Source organism: Rhamphochromis sp. 'chilingali' (assembly GCF_963969265.1).
Source record: "Rhamphochromis sp. 'chilingali' genome assembly, chromosome: 7".
Taxonomy (NCBI): domain Eukaryota; kingdom Metazoa; phylum Chordata; class Actinopteri; order Cichliformes; family Cichlidae; genus Rhamphochromis; species Rhamphochromis sp. 'chilingali'.
This window is the reverse complement of record NC_137934.1, coordinates 2,393,316-2,413,315: the sequence shown is the minus strand read 5'-3', so window position 1 is coordinate 2,413,315 and position 20,000 is coordinate 2,393,316. Positions and strand designations below refer to the sequence as shown.

Here is a 20,000-nt window from a genome sequence, read left to right as displayed (position 1 = left end):
ACACACACATAGTTGCAGTTACAGAATAACAACACATCTTTACAGTGTTACAAACGCACAGATCAGCCCCCACCCGTGTGCGTATACCTGCACCGTAGTTGTTCTCTCCATGCTTGTCACATTAGTGCTGCAGGTATGCGGTCGCCACCTCAAAATGTACGGGCCAGCGTGTCTCTGTCTCACTGTTAGCGAAAAGACCAAAGAGATACGTTTACTTTTTGTGTAAAAATGAATGATATAGGAAAGTCAATGCTTCTTTTGTCAACTTTTTTAACTTGTTATCAGCTTGATTTGAAGAACTAACTGCTGTTTCATCTGTGACTTCAACATTTCAGTGAGTGGAATCGAGTGCAAAAACCAAAATCATGCATTTGAAATTGATTAAGCCTTAAAAGTCAGGGGCGGGAAGGCTCGGCTTACGCTAATTCGAGTTACTATAGTGGACCTGTGGGATTATCTATCACATAATAAAGCTTCGAGCCGACTGACTTATTCAAGTTGAATGTTTTTATATTCTTACCAGGAGTTTGTTCAGTTGTTTAGTGTTTCTAGACCCACTCACCATGCTGAGGCCACTTCCAGAACACCTTCACCTGGAGCTGGTTGTTATGGTAATGAGGGGCGGCGACCTCCAGCCGCAGGTTTTCAAGGGCAACGGGGCTCAGAGGGGTTTCGGGGTGAGGGAGAGAGGAGGAAACCGGGAGGTCAGAGGAAGAAGGAGAGAAAGAAGAGATCGAAAGAGAAGAGGGAAGGGAGGATGAAGAGGAAGAGGAAGAAGAGGGGAGCTCATTGGAGAAATCGTCGCCTTTGGTCGAGTCTGGTCGAGAGGACGGAGAAAGAGACGGAGGAAAAGAACTCAGCGTAAAACTTTACTTTTGTGTGTCTCTGTGGATTACATATTGACCATGTGCATGTTTTGTGTATACAGACCTGTTACACAGCACATGGAACCTATACTGTGGCAGAAATATCATAAACTGGTAATGAGACTGCAGCTGGTAGCTAGCGGAAACACTCCTTGGCTTTATCTGGCCTAACTGACCCTCATTAGCGATGAGCAAACAGCTAATACGCAGAGACTATGTAAAAATATTAATACTCCCAAATTATGAATGGCAGCATGTTCCATATAAAGTTGTATGTGGTTTGGTAATAGAGCTGCAGCTGGCTATAATCCTCTGCTGAGCTGACCCGATAGGTCACCTATAAATACCTCTGTTGCCTGGAAGACCATTAACATCACCAACTTTCCACTGTACTCTGTGTTTCAACAGCGCAGCTGTATGTAGACAGAATATGTCGAGAGTCAGCAAACGAAGCAGCCCTGAACTTACAGGAAAATCATTAACTCAATAACGTATGGCTCTGCTAACAAACAGCTTCTGTAGACTGTGCTGCATAAGCAGTATTTGCTAATTTCATGACAAGCTAGCAATGACATATTCAAAATAAGTAACTAATAATTGCTGGCTTTCTTGCTGAATCGCAACAACACTAAAGTTTAAACTTGGCCAGGAAGGCTGCATTTATTTAGCACCTCTTATATTTGCAATGTTTATTTCCACATGACAAAAACTCTCCAAAATCCACTGAAGGCTCGATGGTAATCATCCAAACTGTTGATAGAGATGGCTTGGATTTATGGTAAACCATGTAATGCAAATGCACAAACATTTACACCTAGAAATAATTACTGAAAATGAACTACAGCTGTGAGAAGCAGTGGTGCTGCCATGCACTCTCACACACTCAAGTCCCACCACAAAAAAAGCACATTTATACTTGACTGAAATTCAATGAATGCTTCAGACGTTTTGGGAAATATGCTTTCTTGCTGACAGTTGGAGGCTCCAGGATGGCGCTTGCACATAACCCCACCCCGCTGTGCAATTTTACTCTTTTTGCATTGAAGAAATATACTTGGCATTTTAACTGTAAAGTCAAATCACCTGGCCCCACAGGACAGCTGTTTGCTTTCATTACCTGCATGAGGGATGGTAGTGAAGACAAGCTGCGCTCTAGGACTCTTCAGTCTCTTCTGACCCCAGTAGGCCACCGTCTGGACAGAGAGCAAGTAGGAAGTCGCAGGCGGTAGACCGTGCAGCCACACTTCACACTGCGCCTAAAAGACAGGAATAGAAAGAATGATTATAGAGATGGAATTTGTCTTTTTTTTGCACGTGTAGTCCAACACATTAGCAATTTATCAGTCTATACTGATGCAGATTTACTAGCTAAATCTGGACAGGGATCACGTAAAGAGTGACAAAAACACTAATGATACGTCTGCTGCAGACGAGGTCCATGAAAACCTGCTAACTTTGATACGTCGTCAGCATCATCGCCATAGAAACCCCAGTTGTCTCCATCGTCCCTCCGCAGGACTGACAGTCCAGGCCTGTTCTGCATTAGCCTGCTGTTTGACTGACAGCTCGTTAACAGGCTCTCAGTCAATCAGGTCTGTTTGTCTGCGTGGACTGGTACTAGTCACAACAAAGAGATGATCGCATGATAAATCTGCGTGTGTGTGTGCTTCCTGCACACAAAGTGGGGTAAAAGGATTTCCATTACCTTCGAGATAGACAAAACATATGCCTTGTACAGCTGTGTGTGTGTGTGTCTACGTGTGTCGTTTGTGTAGCGGATAGAGCGAGAGACGTTTGGGATAATGTCAGTCGACATTACATGTAAGAAAGCAATGAACTATATATTTAAAAGCACTGATACAGCAGAGGTTTTTTTCACATTCGAGTGCTTCCTCTGAATTCCCCACTTTACCACGAGGCTTAAATGCTAGCTTTCTCCACTCCTGCAGAAATTCCTGATTGACAGGATATGTGTTTTATCCCAATCCTGGGAATACAACATATTGTGCTCGCAGACTGCTTTCTGTGATATGAAAAGTTTCACACAACATAGCTATGTTAGCTATGTTGTTCTGGGTATTACCTACCTGATTTGTGTGTATGTGTGTGTGTTTGTAGATGCAGCTGCAAGTAGGAAACACTAGTTAGGGGGGGCTCATTTAAATTCCAGACCTCCCAGCCAAGCAGAACAGAGGACCAGACTACAGATAAATGGCTCCACCAGGATCAGTCTGGGATCGCCATCACTATTTAGCATAGCTACGTCCATATGAGTGTGCCGCACTTTGATGTTTATGCTTGAGCTTTTTGTCTGAAGTAAATGTTAACATCGTACTTCAAAAAGAGCATCTAAAGCTGAAGAGTCTCGTACAAGTACTTTGATTGTGTTTACCATTTGGAGGAAAAAATGTTCAGTCAGTGCACAGGCTACCATACCTGTTACGTCAAAGCTGTAATATCTGTGTTATTTACTGTGATTATGGGTATTTTGGTACTGCTGACTGGACTTAACTGCATCATAAGCGTATTTCATCATCATCATCATCATCATCATTCCTATAATCAGGATAAGAAAATCCTCCCCTTTAAGTATTACGGCTGCATTAAATATAATTTAAACAGTACATTTTAAAAAATCTTTCACAAGTTAGAAGTCACTGAATTAAGCAACAAAACAGCAATGTGTTACTTTGTAAACTGACTTCATATCCCATCATTCTTTGCATTTCATTCTTGCACCACATGAGTACAGATCGTTTTTAGCATCTATACATTGGAGCTTTATCAATTTTGGTGGAAACGTTTCACAAACATATTTAACAAAGATAAAGAAGAGCATGTTTTTTTTTAATGGCTCATTATTTGAATCCACATCTTGAATTAAGATGCACATTGTGTCATTTGAAGGATGATTCAAAGTCCTGTTAATGTTTGTAACGCTACACCTCAGACATGCGGAGTACATAATGGGTTTTTATGAGTTGTCAAAGTTTGCTACTCCAGCACAGTAGCTGAATCAAATCCTGTTTAAGTTTAAGTGTTTAAGATTTTACTGCACAGGCCTGTAAAACCACCATAGCAATCACAACGAGGACCGTGTGTGTGTGTGTTTACGTGTTTACATATTATTGTGGGGACCAAATAAACAACGTTTACTACACTTGTGGGGACCAACAGTCCTTATGGGGACAAAATCCTGGTCCCCACAAGTTTGAAGGCATTTTTAAGCTAAGACTTTACTGATCCCACGGCGGGGAAATTTGTGCATTACCTCACCTGAGGTAGAGACTCACAATGCGGTTTTAGTGAAAGGGTTACAATTAGGTTATGGATAGGTTTAGGGTAAGGGTTAGGGTTAGGCATTCATTTTTGGGTTGGACAAGGGGCTAGGGAAAGCATTATATCAATTAGATGTCCCCACAAATATATGAAAACCTGTGTGTGTGTGTGTGTGTGTGTGTGTGTGTGTGTGTGTGTGTGTGTGTGTAAGGTGCGTGTCTTTACAGGCATAATAAAACCTCTCGTGTGCAGCTACACCGCTTGTGTATTCAGGGTATGTGGTGTTATTGTGCGCTGTTATACTTCACAGGAAATATATAATATATGTCCTACATCTTATTCCTATTCAATTCAATTTTATTTATATAGCACCAAATCACAACAACAGTTGCCTCAAGGCGCTTTATACTGTAAGGTAGATCCTACAATAATACATACAGAGAAAAACCCAGCAATCATATGACCCTCTATGAGCAAGCACTTTGGCGACAGTGGGAAGGAAAAACTCCCTTTTAGCAGGAAGAAACCTCCGGCAGCACCAGGCTCAGGGAGGGGCGGGGCCATCTGCTGCCACTGGTTAATGACACTGTACTGAAAGGTGGTTGCTCACATGATACACAATAAATAGGAGTTTGAGGTAGTGAAAATAGAATATTGATCTTATTAACTGATTTTACAATTTTCTTACTTACAAAGCCAACTTTGCAGAAAAGAAAGTCCCATCCATCTGTTATTGCAGATGAATGAAATGCAGCCATTTGTTTATGCATAACTGTCTTAAGGTCCCGTCACCGAACTTCAATAAGGTCTAGACTTTGACTAAGCCATTGCAACACTCCACTCTTTTTTTTCAGCAAATCTATCGTGGCCAATATGGTGTCACTGTCTTGTTCCATGACCCACTTTAGGCCAAGTTTTAGCTGTCAGGCAAATCTGACTTGAGAATATTTTTGTGTACAGAGGAGTTCATGGTCAACTTAATGACCGTGAGGGGCCCAAGTCCTGTGGCTGCACAACAAGCCTAAATCGTCACCCCTCCACCAACCTGCTTGACAGTTGGTATGAGGCGTTTGTGCCCACATGCTGTGTTCGGATTTTGCTAAAAATGGTGCAATGTATCGCAGACAAACTTTTCCATTTTTGTCTTGTCTGTCCAAACGGCATCGTTCTTGAAGTCTTGGGATTTGTTCCGATGCAATTTTGCAACCCTAAGCTTGCAGCCTTTTCCTGATAGCACTTCCAAACAAGCTACACATGTTCAGTCTTTTTCTAATTGCATTGCCATGAACTTTAACATTTAACATGTCAACTTAGACGTGTATAGTCTGACATGTAGGGTTTGTAGTTCCTGTGAACACTGCACACTCTGACCTTGGAGTGATTTTGCTGGGACGTAAGTGTCTATTCATGGGAACACTGGCAGCTATCTTGAATGTTTTTGTCTTGTGAATAATCTTTCTCACTGTAGAGAAATGGACTTTCAATTGTTTGGAAATGACCTTATAGCCCTTGTTCCAACCATCACTTCTCTAAGATCATGGCTTTTCTTTCCTCTTTGGCATTGTGTTAACACACACCTGAATGCTCCAAACCAACAGACTTCTGCTTTCACAGAGGTGCTCACTCATGCTGATGATTAGTTAATCAAGCGTATTTTATTAGCATCTCTGGCTCTCTTCCACAGTGTGCCTTTGTCCTGTCTTCCCCCCCCTCACCCCAACAGGTCGTGGCAGATTGCTGCCCCTCCCTGCTGGAGGTTTCTTCCTGTTAAAAGGGAGTTTTTCCTTCCCACTGTCACCAAAAAGCTTGGTCACAGGGGTTTAAAATGGTAAATTGCCTGTATTTGTATAGCGCTTTACTCAGTCCCTATGGACCCCAAAGCACTTTACACTACATTCACACATTCACACACTGGTGATGGCAGCTACATTGTAGCCACAGCCACCCTGGGGCGCACTGACAGAGGCGAGGCTGCCGGACACTGGCGCCACCGGGCCCTCTGACCTCCACCAGTAGGCAACGGGGGAAGTGTCTTGCCCAAACACACAACGACCAAGACTGTCGGAGCCGGGGATCAAACCGGCAACCTTCTGATTACAAGACGAACTGCCAACTCTTGAGCCACGATGGCCCACGATTTAATCTAATTGTTGGTGTTTTCTCTGTTTTCTTTGTATAACTGTAGGGTCTTTACCTTACAATATAAAGGCAACTGTTGTTGTGATTTGCCAGTGTATAAATAAAAATAAAAATGAGTTGAACTGAATTGAATAGCAGCACCTGAGTGCTCTCAGTTTCTGTTAAGACAGTAAGTACCTACATACTGCTGAGGTTGGATTTACCTTATTATGAAATGTGAAACGTTATATTTGAAAGAGTGCACTTTCTTTTTCACCTTTTTCAGAGCCTTAAGAAAACAGATATATCTTGAAACATCATGAAAATTGAAACTGAAACGTTTCAACGTCCACTTACTATATGTTTATGTTCTTGAAATATTCTAAGCAAAGAAACAAGATAAATGACCACATTTTTTATTTGGTATAATTAAGCTTGTAGAAAGTTGACTTACCCCCTGAGTCACTCTGCTGTTGCTCTCCTTCCTACCCTGTGCTGGTGTGCGTGACTGTGCAGGTCGTGCGTGCGTGTTACTGGCTACTGTATGCGTGTGCGCTTGCAGCGTGTGTTTGTGTTTTTGTGCTGCGTGCGTATGGCGAGACATCCAGGTGATTCGGTAGTTGTGCACAGGGAGGTCTCCTTCCTTGGGGGGCTCCCAGCGTAATAAGACCGCCACTGTGACGCCACTCTCCATCGACCTTAGGAGGCAAAATTTATGCAACGTTACGGCGTAAGTGTAAACAGTCCCATTAAGGAAGAAGCAAAAAGTGCAGCGCTTCCCTAACAGTGAAAATGATTCTCTGCTTGTTTGTCAGCTGCTTTCAGCATCGGGTTTACAATCTCTATCTAATCTCTATTTACTCCCTGTATGTATAGACGAGGCTCAGACACTTTATATCATGCTGAACAGAAGCTACAATTTAAGTCATCACCTCTGTTATTAAATGTTATTGGAATATCGCTGTTGATCCAAGCCATGGTCTGAACTTTAAATGACCTTGTTTTGCAGAATGAAAAATAGAGAAGACACCGAAGGATGTAATTGAACAAGGGCAAACTGTAATTTCAGCTCATATACACAATCACACAACAGAAGACGTGTTTTATAGGGCTGACCACAGTTTATGACTGATTTCCCAGCTGCAATGGTAAATAGATGTATTTTAAAGATTATATATAAAATGATGCATCTGATAATCCTTCACTGACATAGCTTTTTAGATACCTTTCTGTGAACTGGGACGCTGATTGTGTCCTATTCAGTGTCTGGTTGCTCACTCTGACATTCGTGGGCGGTTCTGGGGGCGAAGGGTCTGCATAGAGACACAGAAAGAAAAACATATAGTTAGGCAATGTTGCAGTTCTTTTTTCTTTCACTTCACTTGACCCCTGACCTCTGCTGAAGTCGCTGGGGTCCCAGTGAAGACAAGGCCATCACCCTTCTCCAGTTCTCTCTGTCCTCCACAGCTCTCTGGGACTCTGCCTGTCCACTCTTGGATGTTGTCCTCCCATCTCTTTCTCTGCCTACCTTGTCAGCTCTCTCCTGGTGTGTGTAAGAGAGGGTGGATGAGAGCAGATAATCCAGGGGGAGTTCAGCTGTAGGACCAAACCAGCTGCCTGTGTTTCCATTCATGAGAACGGCGCCTGTGGGCTTGTCATCCAGTCGTTTGATGACTCAAACAATGTTAGTGGTCCCCCCAGCCAATCACAGCAGATGGCCCCGCCCCTCCCTGAGCCTGGTTCTGCCAGAGGTTTCTTCCCGTTAAAAGGGAGTTTTTCCTTCCCACTGTCGCCAAAGTGCTGCTCATAGGGTTTTTTTCTGTAGGGGTTTTGCTGAAGCCTGCCTGTTCTTCAGCAACAATAGACTGCTATGGACACAACACCTTGGTTAACACTGTCACTGACTTAACATGTTACTATTTAAGTAGAATTACATAAAATAATGTCAGATTACTCAAAGGACCTTTTGTTTTCTTAACCAAAATCCTTTAGCTCTTATTAAAAAGACATTAGTTTATTTAAAGATTCCCATAGGACACCTTAAAAAAATTCTATATTTGTTCATGTATTTCTTTTTTACAACTATTAATTGTCTAAAAAAAAAATCATAAAATTTAATTTTTTTTCTTCTGATTAAAACCCCAGAATCTATAAATTTGTTTTCATTTTTCTATATTAACTGTTAAAGTTTAACTACTGCACACAATCTATCTCTTGCTTCGTTTCACTCACAGCCCTTGAAGTTTTATGTTTCCAGACATCAAATTTGGACAGTGGAACATCCAAAAAGACAAACTGTGATTTTTATTTAACACCAAATTAATGTTAAAAAAGGTAACATTGCACATTGTGTTTTCTCTTTGGCAAAAAAAGGAAAAATAGCACAGTACAAGCTAAAGGCTTAATTTTTGTTGCTGGGTGTTAAAACCTGTTAATTTCTTTGTGTAATTTGTGTCTAAAGTTGACACTTTTGCAATTTAAATTCTGCCAAACTTTTGATATCAACAAAAGGGAAGAGGAGAGGAGTGAGTCCTTTGCAACAAAGACCTTTTACCAGCTTGACTTTCTTTTTCTCGGGGCTAAAAGCACATTTCCTCTTGGTTTGATTCAAGTCTACAGAGCCAATTAGATTTAAAGCATCAAAGGTGGGTGATACTGGAGAAACCTAACGTCCTTTTCAGTAGCTGCCACACAGACCAAAGGCCATCACTGCTGGTAACCGTATGAGTCTTTCAACAGTGACTCTGTATCTCATTAGAGCCCAAAATCCCTGATCCTGTATTTGATTAAAACTACAAAATGCATCTGATTAGAACTACATCCCCCATGGCAGGCCTCCCACAGCCCCAGGCTGTGCTTGGCTGACCTAAATGCAAAGATCAAAGTTGGGGCAAAACACTGGAAACTCCATGACCAGGACTGCTTGTGTGTATGCATACGTGGTGTTTTGTGTTACATCTCAGTGCCAGCAGTAATTGCCAGATGAGAATCAAAACATGTTCTTCTCTGAGGGCTTTTCCCATCACTCTCAATGAACTAATGTTTTATGTCATAAAGTGAAGACACCAAGATTACTTTTCTGATCCAAATATCCCTTCGTGATTACTACTGGCAGGTCCCACGTAACACCAACATTTTAACAAGATGTAAAGCGGTTTCCAAGTTTCACTCTGGTTAGCGTCAGGTCACCGTGCAGAAAGCATAACCCTCTTAACATCTGCCAGCTTCCGGATTTGTGACCCCTGACCTCCAACCTCTGACTAATCAGACTAATGAGGTAGAAACAAGACTCTGGCTGCCATCTGATGGTATTTGAAATGTTCAAGTGTGGCTCTAACCTTTAACCCTGGTTCTCAAAATACACTCACAAACACACACCGTGTCACAGAAGAAGAACTCAACATTTCGACACTGAGCTATTGCCTCTTGCTTGCACAGATATGGATTTTGAAGACTGATCACCCTTATTTAATTACTTTTTCTGTAGGAAACAGCCTGTTAGGTTTGCTTTGCATTAATACCATGTCTGTAAACTACACCATGTGATGGTGACTTAGAGGAGTAACTTCTTAAAGCCAGTTAACTTAGCAGAGCATAAATCTAGCTTGAAAAGCTAACCTGGTTCTGTCTGATTTACCAAAAAAAAACAAACAATTAGCACCTCTGAAGGTCATTTCATACAAAAGTAAGCCATCTACAGAGAATTCAGGAAGCTACTCTTCCCAGCAAATAGTCCCAAATATAACGCCCTCATAAAACACTAAGCAGTACGCTAAGCCTGTTTAGCTGGCTGCCAGCAGCAGAGTTCAGCTGGTGTTAAGCTTCTGCAACACCTTTGCAAAGAGGTGTTTCTGGGTCGTAGAGGGGCCGACCTCACAAATCTCAGCACCAGTCGATCCAATATCCTGTTGGAAAGTTTCCTCTCCTTTTCGGTTTCAGAGTGCGGACAATTTGAGCAGAGTGCAGGAAATAAAATCGTTTTTAACTTAACATTATTGGGCATCTTATTATCGACCCGTCTGCATTTGATGAAATCCACATTCTCTCGCATTTATTGCACACGCTCAGCGATTCGCTCGTCGTGTCCACAAAGCGATACGTGAACTTGCCTTTTATCACAGTTCTACCTGCAAATATCTTCTGTAAAGCCCAGCTACAACCCCGCTTACAAACCCTGCACTCTGCTTGCCACGGCACAGGTTGAAATGTTTATAAAAATTTCGTCTGAGAGGTGGAAAATGCTATCTCACACTGCTCTTCATAATCTCCCTTAAGTGTTCAACTGATAAAGAACCTTTTTCCACAGCTCCGTCCAACCTGAAGTCATTATTCACATTCAAACATGCTCTAGCCAATCCTGGCAGTGAATTCATATCACTAGCCAATCCTGGCAAAATACCAGTATGACCTAAGTCTGCTAAGCATTACAGCTAATACCTCCTACAGTGTGTGCGTTCGTGTGTGTGTGTGCGCTTGTCTTACTCTCACTTTCACCCAGTCTCTCAGACCTACATCAGGGACTTCACTCTGGCATCAAACCAACGGAGCGAGTCCTTACGCTTTGTGTAAATGCATGCATGTGTGCACACTTGTGTACATTTCGGTTTCCTGCTTGTGTTTTATAGACTGCCTGACAGTTTTTTACCTTATCCATCAACTCTGCGTGAACGACAGAAAGAGCACAGAAAGGGAGAGGAAGGAAAACATCCTGACTTTCTGACTCCTCCTGCGGGATGTGTAATATCTCTCATAAAATGACAAAAAATGAGTGCAAGGATCTGTGTTTTGCTCAGTGTCTCATGACAGAATATCAAAATTCACCGCTAGCTTATGGCAACATGCAGAGGCATCATCACTCACTTTGAGACGCTCATAAAAAACGAAGTATGTGTGCTTACCTTTACTGGAGATGTAGTGTTTGCTGGGTGTGGTGAAACCTCTGCTGCCGTGGCTGTTGATGGCTGCCACTCTAAACTGGTACCAACGCTGAGGTCTCAGATCTGACAGAATCGCATCTTCAGAGAGTGTCTAAACACACAAACGCATGGCACAATACGCAGGCTAGGTTTTTATATTTTAAGACATACAGGGCAGTGCTTACACCTCACCAGGAAGATATCAGATTGGCTCCAAAATCATTCTGCAGCATAACAACAGACCAAGAAATACATCAAGAGGCATGAGGACTATATGAGTTCTGCAAGTGACGATATGATCCCCACAGAGCTCTGATCCCCAACATCATGGAGTCAGACAGGCAAACATACAGAGGGGATCATTTTCAGAGGAAAAACAGTCAAGGCTAATATTGATTGATCTTTTTCTTTACTCCTAGTGTCTGTGCGAGTTAGAGGAATCATTTAAAACTATTTTTTAAAACACTCACTATTACAGACCTTTAAATCTTGAAAAATAGGCTTTTGTTTAAAAAAAGAGAATATTCACTGAACTAGTTTAACACTCATAAGTTTTAAAAAGAGCGGTGGGTCTCTTGCAACTGCATGCATGGGCAGCTGGGCCCTGTAATATGAATTCAGCATACCCCGGGTATCCTCCTGTTATCTGGGTTCTCGCACTCTAACACTGGCAATCAGGATAATCAGCTGCTTTGTCTGCAGCTGTGTGAGGTATCTTTGACCCCAGCGATAACGCCGATGTTACCTGGATAAGATAAATTCCCGTGTTGGCCTTTGGTTAGCTTTGGTTAACCCCTGACAGACTGATGTTGTTCTTCTCATTTATATGAATTAAGGTGGGCTAATTAAATGACACGACACAAACTGCATCCTCCTAAACACCTCTCTAATACGATTCTAATCAAAAGCAGAAAATGACTTCTTTCAGGAAGGATTTTTGAGTGTTCAGCTGCAAAAACAAAGTTGTACATCCTGTCAGATGATGTCAGATAAACACTGTCAGGCTGGAATTCCTCTGATAGTGTTGAAATGAAACGGTTTATCCAAACTATGGTTAAAATCTTTAAAGATTAATTTGTTTTGTCTCCTTGACAGTGCAAATGTGACTGCTGCGGCTCAAATCTACTCATCCACAGTCGCACACACACACACACACACAGACACGAGCTGCCATCTATTTAAGTCCATAATGAGCATTCAGTCATTCAGAGTCAGCCGGTGGAATGACTGTGGCTGCCTGTGGTTCCTTTTTAAGCTCTGCTTATTTACCTAACCTCACACAGACGCACACACACAGACGCACACACACAGACGCACACACACAGACGCACACACACACACACACACACACACACACACACACACACACACACACACACACACACACACACACACACACACACACACAGCGTTTACCCTGGCAGAATGGGAGACTGACTGGGGTGGAGAGGTTTAGACAGCAAGGCAGCAGACTGATGAGGTGGAAACTAAGTCTAACATCCATCTCCATAGCTGAGAAGTTTCATCATTCAAGGCAAATTGAGAGTTATGAGGTAAAGATATGTTACAAACTTTGTGGGGCGGCTCCACTTTTAAAGGCACAGGGAGCCAGTTTCACAGCCGAATGACTCTACAACTGTCCCAAATAATCATCAATAATCATCACATCATGTAACAACCCCCAATAACAGACACAAACATAAGGCTATTATTAGGACAAGTCCCCTCCTTAGTCTATGATAAGTTTACTTCTTAATTGTTATGTAAATATCAGTTTTTCTCACTACTTAATTAGCACATGGAAAGTGACTATTAACCATTTACCATGGCTACAGTAGCCCATGGAGAGGCGTGGTCTTCACTGGGGTGAATGCCGATGTTCCAGCGGGACTGGAGTATGTAAACGACGGGCTCCACGCTGACATTGAACTTCGACACCCACATCACCTTCACACGACCCTCCGAGTCCTCCAAAAAGCTAATGTCTCTTCGAGGCTTCAGAGGGACACCTGCGAGGACAGACCAGGTTACAAGCTAGTTGTTACATATCAGTATAACTCACTTGACTAGTAACATACTGACATTACAATTAGATGACACAGAAACATTTGGACAGTTATGGGAGTTCCCGGGACGACTTAGACACACACTATGATGCATTTTGCCTTATTAAGTCTAATAACTGGGGTCTAATTACTCATTTACAGTCTATCTATCAAAACCACTTGATAGGACGATCAGTAACAGCTACCACATTATGCTTCACACAAACTCCAAAAGTTGCCTTTACCTTTGTACAGATTGGCTGGGGCTTGGCAAGTATGTCCACAGCTATTGGAGCAGCACTTCCTGGGGGAGGGGCAGTGCTGGTCTGACGAGCAGCTCTCCACGCAGGCCGCGGCAAATCCTGTGGCTCGCTGAGGCGGAGGGCAGTCTCCCTGACGAGATGACCTTAACGAGGCCAGAAACTCCCTGCTTGTCACACACTCTGTCTGCTTCTGAGAGTAAAGCACGGTGGGTGTAATTATTATTACAGTTGACACATCACAGAAATAACACACAGTGTATAGGAACACACACGAGGCCACAAAAACACACAGTAAGGGTGAAAGCGCTTCCTGTGGTATACTCCTACTGTCTGTTTAAAGGCTGGTCCAAAAAGCTACATGTGTGTGCTTGTGCATGCGTGTGCATGCGTGTGCGTGCATGTGCGCATTTCTCTGTTTGTGCAGACAGCTGTAGATCAGGAAAATGTAAACACAAGCTTTCACTAATAGCTCTGAATTACCCTGTGTTCATAACCAGCGAGCCAATCAGCCATCCCGCGAGTAACACGCTTCAGCTATTGTGATGAAAAACTAATCTCTCAGAAAGCCACAGAAACCGGCTTTACAAATAAACAGGCCACACACACTCACACAAAATGCACATAAAACTGTTGCACAGTGTCCTATGTATACTAGAAGTGCACAAAGCTTTATAAAAACACACACAAACGCTCATTTATTGCACAAGGTCAAAACAGCTTTGTGGTGCCAACAAAAGCGTGCGTCTGCAAAGAACGACAATGCCACCGAGGCTGCCGAGACTTGCACAAGAGCACAAAAACGCCACGCACTGTTTCCGTCTTACCTCGCAAGACTTTGGAGATGCCACCTTCCTGGTTTCCCACAGTTCTTTGCATGGCTGAAGGCACTACACATAACCCAACACAAAGGAAGAAAACAGAAAAAAACAAAAAATTAATAAAATAAGAAAATATGCACGAGGCACATTTCAGCATTTTAGCACATTCATGTAGATTCCTGCTCAGCACAAAAGCTGGAGGCTCCATCCAAATCGAACCTGCTAACACCTGTAAAGATTCAAATTAAACATCTGTAATGTTTCCGTGATGCAGGGTTTATGTATTTGGACCATTTGATTCTGGTTTATTTAATATTCTAAAGTTCAGCTGACGTTCCTGGTTTTGGTTCTTATTGTTGTGTCTCTGCATTGTGTAGTATTTGTATATTCTGATCTTGGTTTTGTCATCCAGCCTTTATGTTTCTTTTTCCGCCTCCCCCGTGTTCCACGTTTCATGTTTAGTCACTCTTGTCTTCGTATCTGTTTATCTCTTATCCCCTCGTGTTTTGTGTCTCCCAGTCCTCGTGTCAAGTTTGCATGTCTCCATCTTGTTGTTAGTTTCATAGTCTCTAACTCGTGTGTCAATCTGATTAGTGTCAGCTGTGTTCCCACCTGTGACCCGTTCCCGTTCGTTATCCTTTGTGTGTATATGTAGTCTCAATCAAAAGTTTAAAATGGCAAAAAATGCATCGTTTTGCATGGTTGGATCTTAACAAGGTTCCAAGTAGAGCTTCAATATGCAACAAGAAGAAAGGGGAAGGGCGTCTACTGTCTGGAACTGTTGTCCATTTCTGTAAACTTCCCTTGCCATCCATCCCCAAAGGTTCTCAATTGGATTTATATCAGGGGAACATGCAGGATGGTCCAAAAGAGTGATGTTACTCTCCTGGAAGAAGTGCCTTGTCCTTTATGGCGATATTTACTGTAGTGTTGTCCTGTTGAATAACCCAGTCGTTACCACAAAGATGAGGGCCCTCAGTCATGAGGGATGCTCTTTGCAACATCTGGACACAGCCAGCTGCCGTTTGAAGCCCCTGCACCTCCTGAAGCTCCGTTGTTCCACTGAAGGAAAAAGCACCCCAGATCATTATGGCGCCCCCTCCACTGTGGAGCGTAGAAAACATCTCAGGTGGGATCTGCTTGTCATGCTGGTAACGTTGGAAACCATCAGGACCATCAAGGTTACATTTGTTCTCGTTAGAGAATAAAACTTTCTTCCACCTTTCAGTGTCCCATGCTTGGTGCTCGCTTGCAAAGTCCAAATGGTCAGTTCTGTGGCGTTCAAGGAGACGAGGCCTTTGAAGACATTTTTGTGTTTTTGAAGCCCTTCAGTCTCAGATGCGTCTGATGGTTATGGGGCTGCAGTCGGCACCAGAAACGGCCTTAATTTGGGTCGAGGATCGTCCAGTGTCTTGACGGACAGCCGATTGGATGCTTCGGCTCAGTGCTGGTGACATTTTTTGCATCTTCCACTTGAGTTTTTGTTCCATAACCCTCAGGATCATTTAAGAAATTCCAAATGACCATCTGACGGCGTCCCACCTCAGCAGCGATGGCGTGCTGTGAGAGATCCTGCTCATGCAGTTCAACAACCCGATCACGTTTAAAAAAGGGAAAGTTTTTGCCTTTGCCATCATGAAAGTGTGACTACTTGACAGAAAAGGACAATGAATCCACAGATTCACCTTTTAAAGGCAAGTGGTCCTAAACTGTTGATCAGCTGTAGATCAGCCTGTTTCAGTTTAACAGTTGTTTTTAATAAATTGCTCAAAAACATGTTTTGTCTCACTCCCATTTCTTCTTGCTGCATGTTGAAGCTCGACTTGGAACCTTGTTAAGATCCAACCATGCAAAATAGGATTTTCTGACATTTTTCAATTGTTCTTAAACATCAGATCGGGACTGTATTGTCACTCCCTTATTGTAAGTAGTGGTTCCGACTGTTTGGTTTCCCTCTCTGTCAGTGAGTCAGTTTATTTTGTTTTGTGACGTTATGTTGTTGTTTTTGTTGCCTGTTTTTTCAGCATTGACGCTGTGATTTTTAGTTCAGTTCTGCGTTGCTGAGTCCTACGTTTTGGGTCCATAACACTGCCTGCCACACACCTACACCTGCAGATATGACAACATCTGCTGTAATTCATGCACAATCCATTACCGACTCTTTCTGGCACAGAGGAGTGTCTTTTTCGTTCCTGAGCTCCAGAACGACTCACAGAGCAGCAAATTGTTGCTCAAACTCACTGAGAGATGGTTAATGAGCATTAGACGTGTTGGCAATCTCACTTCATTACCTACACCATGCTAGCTGTTTCCAGCCTCCCTGCACATCCAGCCTGACCTGCTAGAGTGTAACCTCTCCTCTACGCCAGAGGAGAATGAGCACATTTCCCAAGCTATTCCTTGAAAATGGCTGAGGACTAAAGAAATATTAGCAAGACAAATAATAAATAACAAAGTGTCAGATGGTTTTAAGATTTGTAGAAGCAGATCTCAGTGTCCATGACTTAAAAGAAACACACGCTCCAGAAGCACGCACTCATCTGGTTTGCCACCTCAGTGAACTGGTGAATGATGGCTCTTACCAAATTAAAACCAGACAACGTATAAAAACTGCGGTTTCACCCTCACCCCCCCTCAGTCTCTCTTTTCTCTCTGTCTGTCTGTCTCCTTCAACTCCCCGGCGTGCCTGGCTTCAATCACTCCTCCGGTTTATTCCAACTCACTGATTCCAGAAGGAGAAACAGAATTAATGAAATGGCATCAGAAGTTTATCTTTGCACAAATTAATGGCTACCCCTGGATGAAAATGTCTTCTGTACAAAGCTCGTCTAGACTGGGTTTATTTTTAACTTGACTCATCTGTCGAGTGATGCTCGTGGATGTGAAAAAAAAGACGAAAGTGTCAATTTAAGAAAGAACAAATTCGAAGCTTCGACTTGATGGTTGGATCTTCAAAATCTCCTTTTATTAATCATATCTGCAGCGTTACAAAACCTGGAGCTCAAATGCTTCATATGAGTCAGTGAGCACATGTGTGCATTGGTTTCCTGTCTTTAAGTCATTAACCTCTTCCTGCTAATGTCACATATCACAGAAGAATACTGATCAGGGATGCAACGACAATTAGTCAACAATTGGAGTTTTCATTAACTGGCTAATAATCAGGTAAAGTGACTAATTAAAAAAGATAACCGCCAGTTTCAGCCTTCAGCTAAGTTATGTTAATATTTTCATTTTTGTAAATTATTGTAATTATTATAAAATTTGTAACCCTGCAACATTCGGCCTTTTTTTTTCTTCTTTCGCTGAAATATTGGATTTTCTTCACTCGACTAACACGAGTAAATGTAAATGGCTGACGGCTTCGCGCAGGCAGAGGGAGTCTGTGTACGGAAGCTGCGACGTGCTTTTATGGGGAGCGAATAAATGTGATAAATTGCTCTTTTAAGAGAGTTGGTTGTGAGTTGATGCACACAATTTGTCTATCTGTCACCTCTGTGTGGTTTTACATGGGGAATCAAGAGATGCAGTTGTTTTGACCTGAGATCTTGGAATGGGAGGAAACATGTTACACAGACCGACCTCTCAATTTATCAACACTGTGGCAAAAATCTCATTTTTTCTACTTGTTCTGTTTGGGTTTGCATTCAGAACAGCTCACTGAATTGTGATGTGATGGTCGGTTCTCTTTACACTAAAACGTGTTCGAACACTTCAGTCATTATTCGAAGAAGCAAACCTCAAACCTCAGCAGCCACCTCGAAGCTTTTGTCTGCAAAGAAAATCTAAGGCAAGAAGAATTACTCATTAGTTATTTCATCGGTGATTTTTCTCCTTTGCTAGTTAATGATGTACTCCAGAAAGGGTGAGGAGACACTAAAATAACACACACACACACACACACAAATGTAACTAGATCCTTAAGTTTGATGTGTTTCTTCACAGAGCTCCCAGGGGTCTCTTCACTCAACCACGTGCTGCTCTGAGCTTATGGTTGTCAAAATCTCCCCAAACACACACACACACACACACACACACACACACACACACACACACACACACACACACACACACACACACACACACACACACACACACACTCCAGCACCACTTCCAAACCCAGCCCACCTTGCTGCCACTGATCAGTAACAGAAATATCAAATTTTTCATTCCCCTTCTCCCATTTATTACTCGCTCCTGTTTTTCTCTCCCTTTCTAAGCCACTTATTTTATAATCCTTTCTGTTCTTTTGTTCTTTCCATCCATTGTCTTCACATTATCGCTCTTTTTTTCTCCCACATGACCTCTGCTCCAATCTCTGTGCCATTATTCCTCTCCCCTCTCGTTCATCCTCCAACTTATCCTCTTCTCCTGCAATAAATATCACTGTAGTCGAGTGTAGAAGGTTGATTCGGTCTGGAGCACAGCGGCTCTATACTGTAGTGGTTTACACATTCATTTTACCAGCAAGACCTTCCAGTTTGGTCCCAGGAGAAGAAATCAATTTGGGGTTGCATCAGGAAGGCGTCTGCCAAATCAAACACGCAGAGCTACCTGCTGTCGTGACCGCTCGTGAATAAATACACAGTTAAATCCTACATGTAATGTTGTGCCATGCACATCTGCCACAAAACTGAGAACACAAATGTAGCAAGAGTGCAGCCAGTAAAATAATCATAGCAGGATAACTTGCTACTCCAGTAGAGCTATATATCATTTGAAAGCATGTTGGGCATGCCTGCAAAACAGAGTTTGGGATGTTAACCGCAGTTGTTGTTCACTAGTCAAAAAGGCAATAAGAACTCGGGCTTAGGAACCGAAAACCATGGAGCTAAGCACATGTCCATGACACTCACACTGGGCTCCATGTTATCCACCATGGTGGCAGATGTTGCTGGCAAAGATGCTGCTGATGTGGATCTGCAGTGGTGAAAGTGCAGAGCTCAACAGATGGTTTTTAGGGCCGTCTTAAATACTCCAACCCATGTCTTTTATCATATTCTAACATTTTTTTCCAGTGTTATAGATAACAGCACGGTGGCACAACGTTAGCACAAGAAAGTTCCAGGTTTGAGTCCACCAGCTGGCTGTGGCCTTTCTCTGTGGAGTTATACTCTCTCTGGGTACTCCAGTTTACACCCACGGCCCAGAGACATGTGGTTTATGGGTTCAGGTTAATTGGTGATTTTAAACTGGCTGTTATTGATATTGTTCTGTACTATTAAACAGTCTCTTCCACTTGTTGAATTCCGATGTTTTCAGTCACACAGGTGTGTAAAATCAACCAGCTACCCAGGCACTCTGCCTAACATTTGTGAAGGAATGGGTCACTTTAAAAAGATCCCCAAATAATAAGATGCATGAAATTTCTTCCCTCCTAGATATTTAATGTTTAGTTCAAGTGATTTTATTGCGAGCGTTTAGGAAGCACAATCACACAGCTGGTAGCTCTGCGTGTTTGATTTGGCAGATGTTTACTGATGAAACCCAAACTGTGTCTCCTCTCAGGACTGAACCGGTAGTCTGCTGCTTGTGAGATGGATGTATAAACCGGGAGGTACACGGTGCATAAAAGCAGCAAACCCTTTGCATACTCAGTGACTGCACTGATCAAATGTCCTGTGGGATTAAAGCCAACACAAAAAGTGTGCCTCTGGAGTTTAATGGCTGACCAGCTCCTGTAAGTGTAATGTGC

General features: G+C 42.6%; 1 protein-coding gene across 3 annotated transcripts in view; it reads right to left on the bottom strand.

The window, feature by feature from the left end:
* anos1b (anosmin 1b) overlaps positions 1-20,000 on the bottom strand; it is a 54,181-nt gene that overhangs the window by 7,636 nt on the left and 26,545 nt on the right. For 2 of the 3 annotated variants that reach the window (XM_080886536.1, XM_080886534.1), the window contains exons 3-11: positions 14,312-14,374; positions 13,470-13,677; positions 13,004-13,188; positions 11,162-11,291; positions 7,489-7,576; positions 6,718-6,961; positions 1,984-2,122; positions 563-817; positions 88-182 (exon numbers count right to left, since the gene is read on the bottom strand). In XM_080886536.1, the coding sequence (XP_080742662.1) occupies positions 88-182; positions 563-817; positions 1,984-2,122; positions 6,718-6,961; positions 7,489-7,576; positions 11,162-11,291; positions 13,004-13,188; positions 13,470-13,677; positions 14,312-14,374 (1,407 nt within the window). The remainder of the gene's footprint in view (positions 1-87; positions 183-562; positions 818-1,983; positions 2,123-6,717; positions 6,962-7,488; positions 7,577-11,161; positions 11,292-13,003; positions 13,189-13,469; positions 13,678-14,311; positions 14,375-20,000) is intronic. The other variant, XM_080886535.1, reaches the window with a different exon arrangement.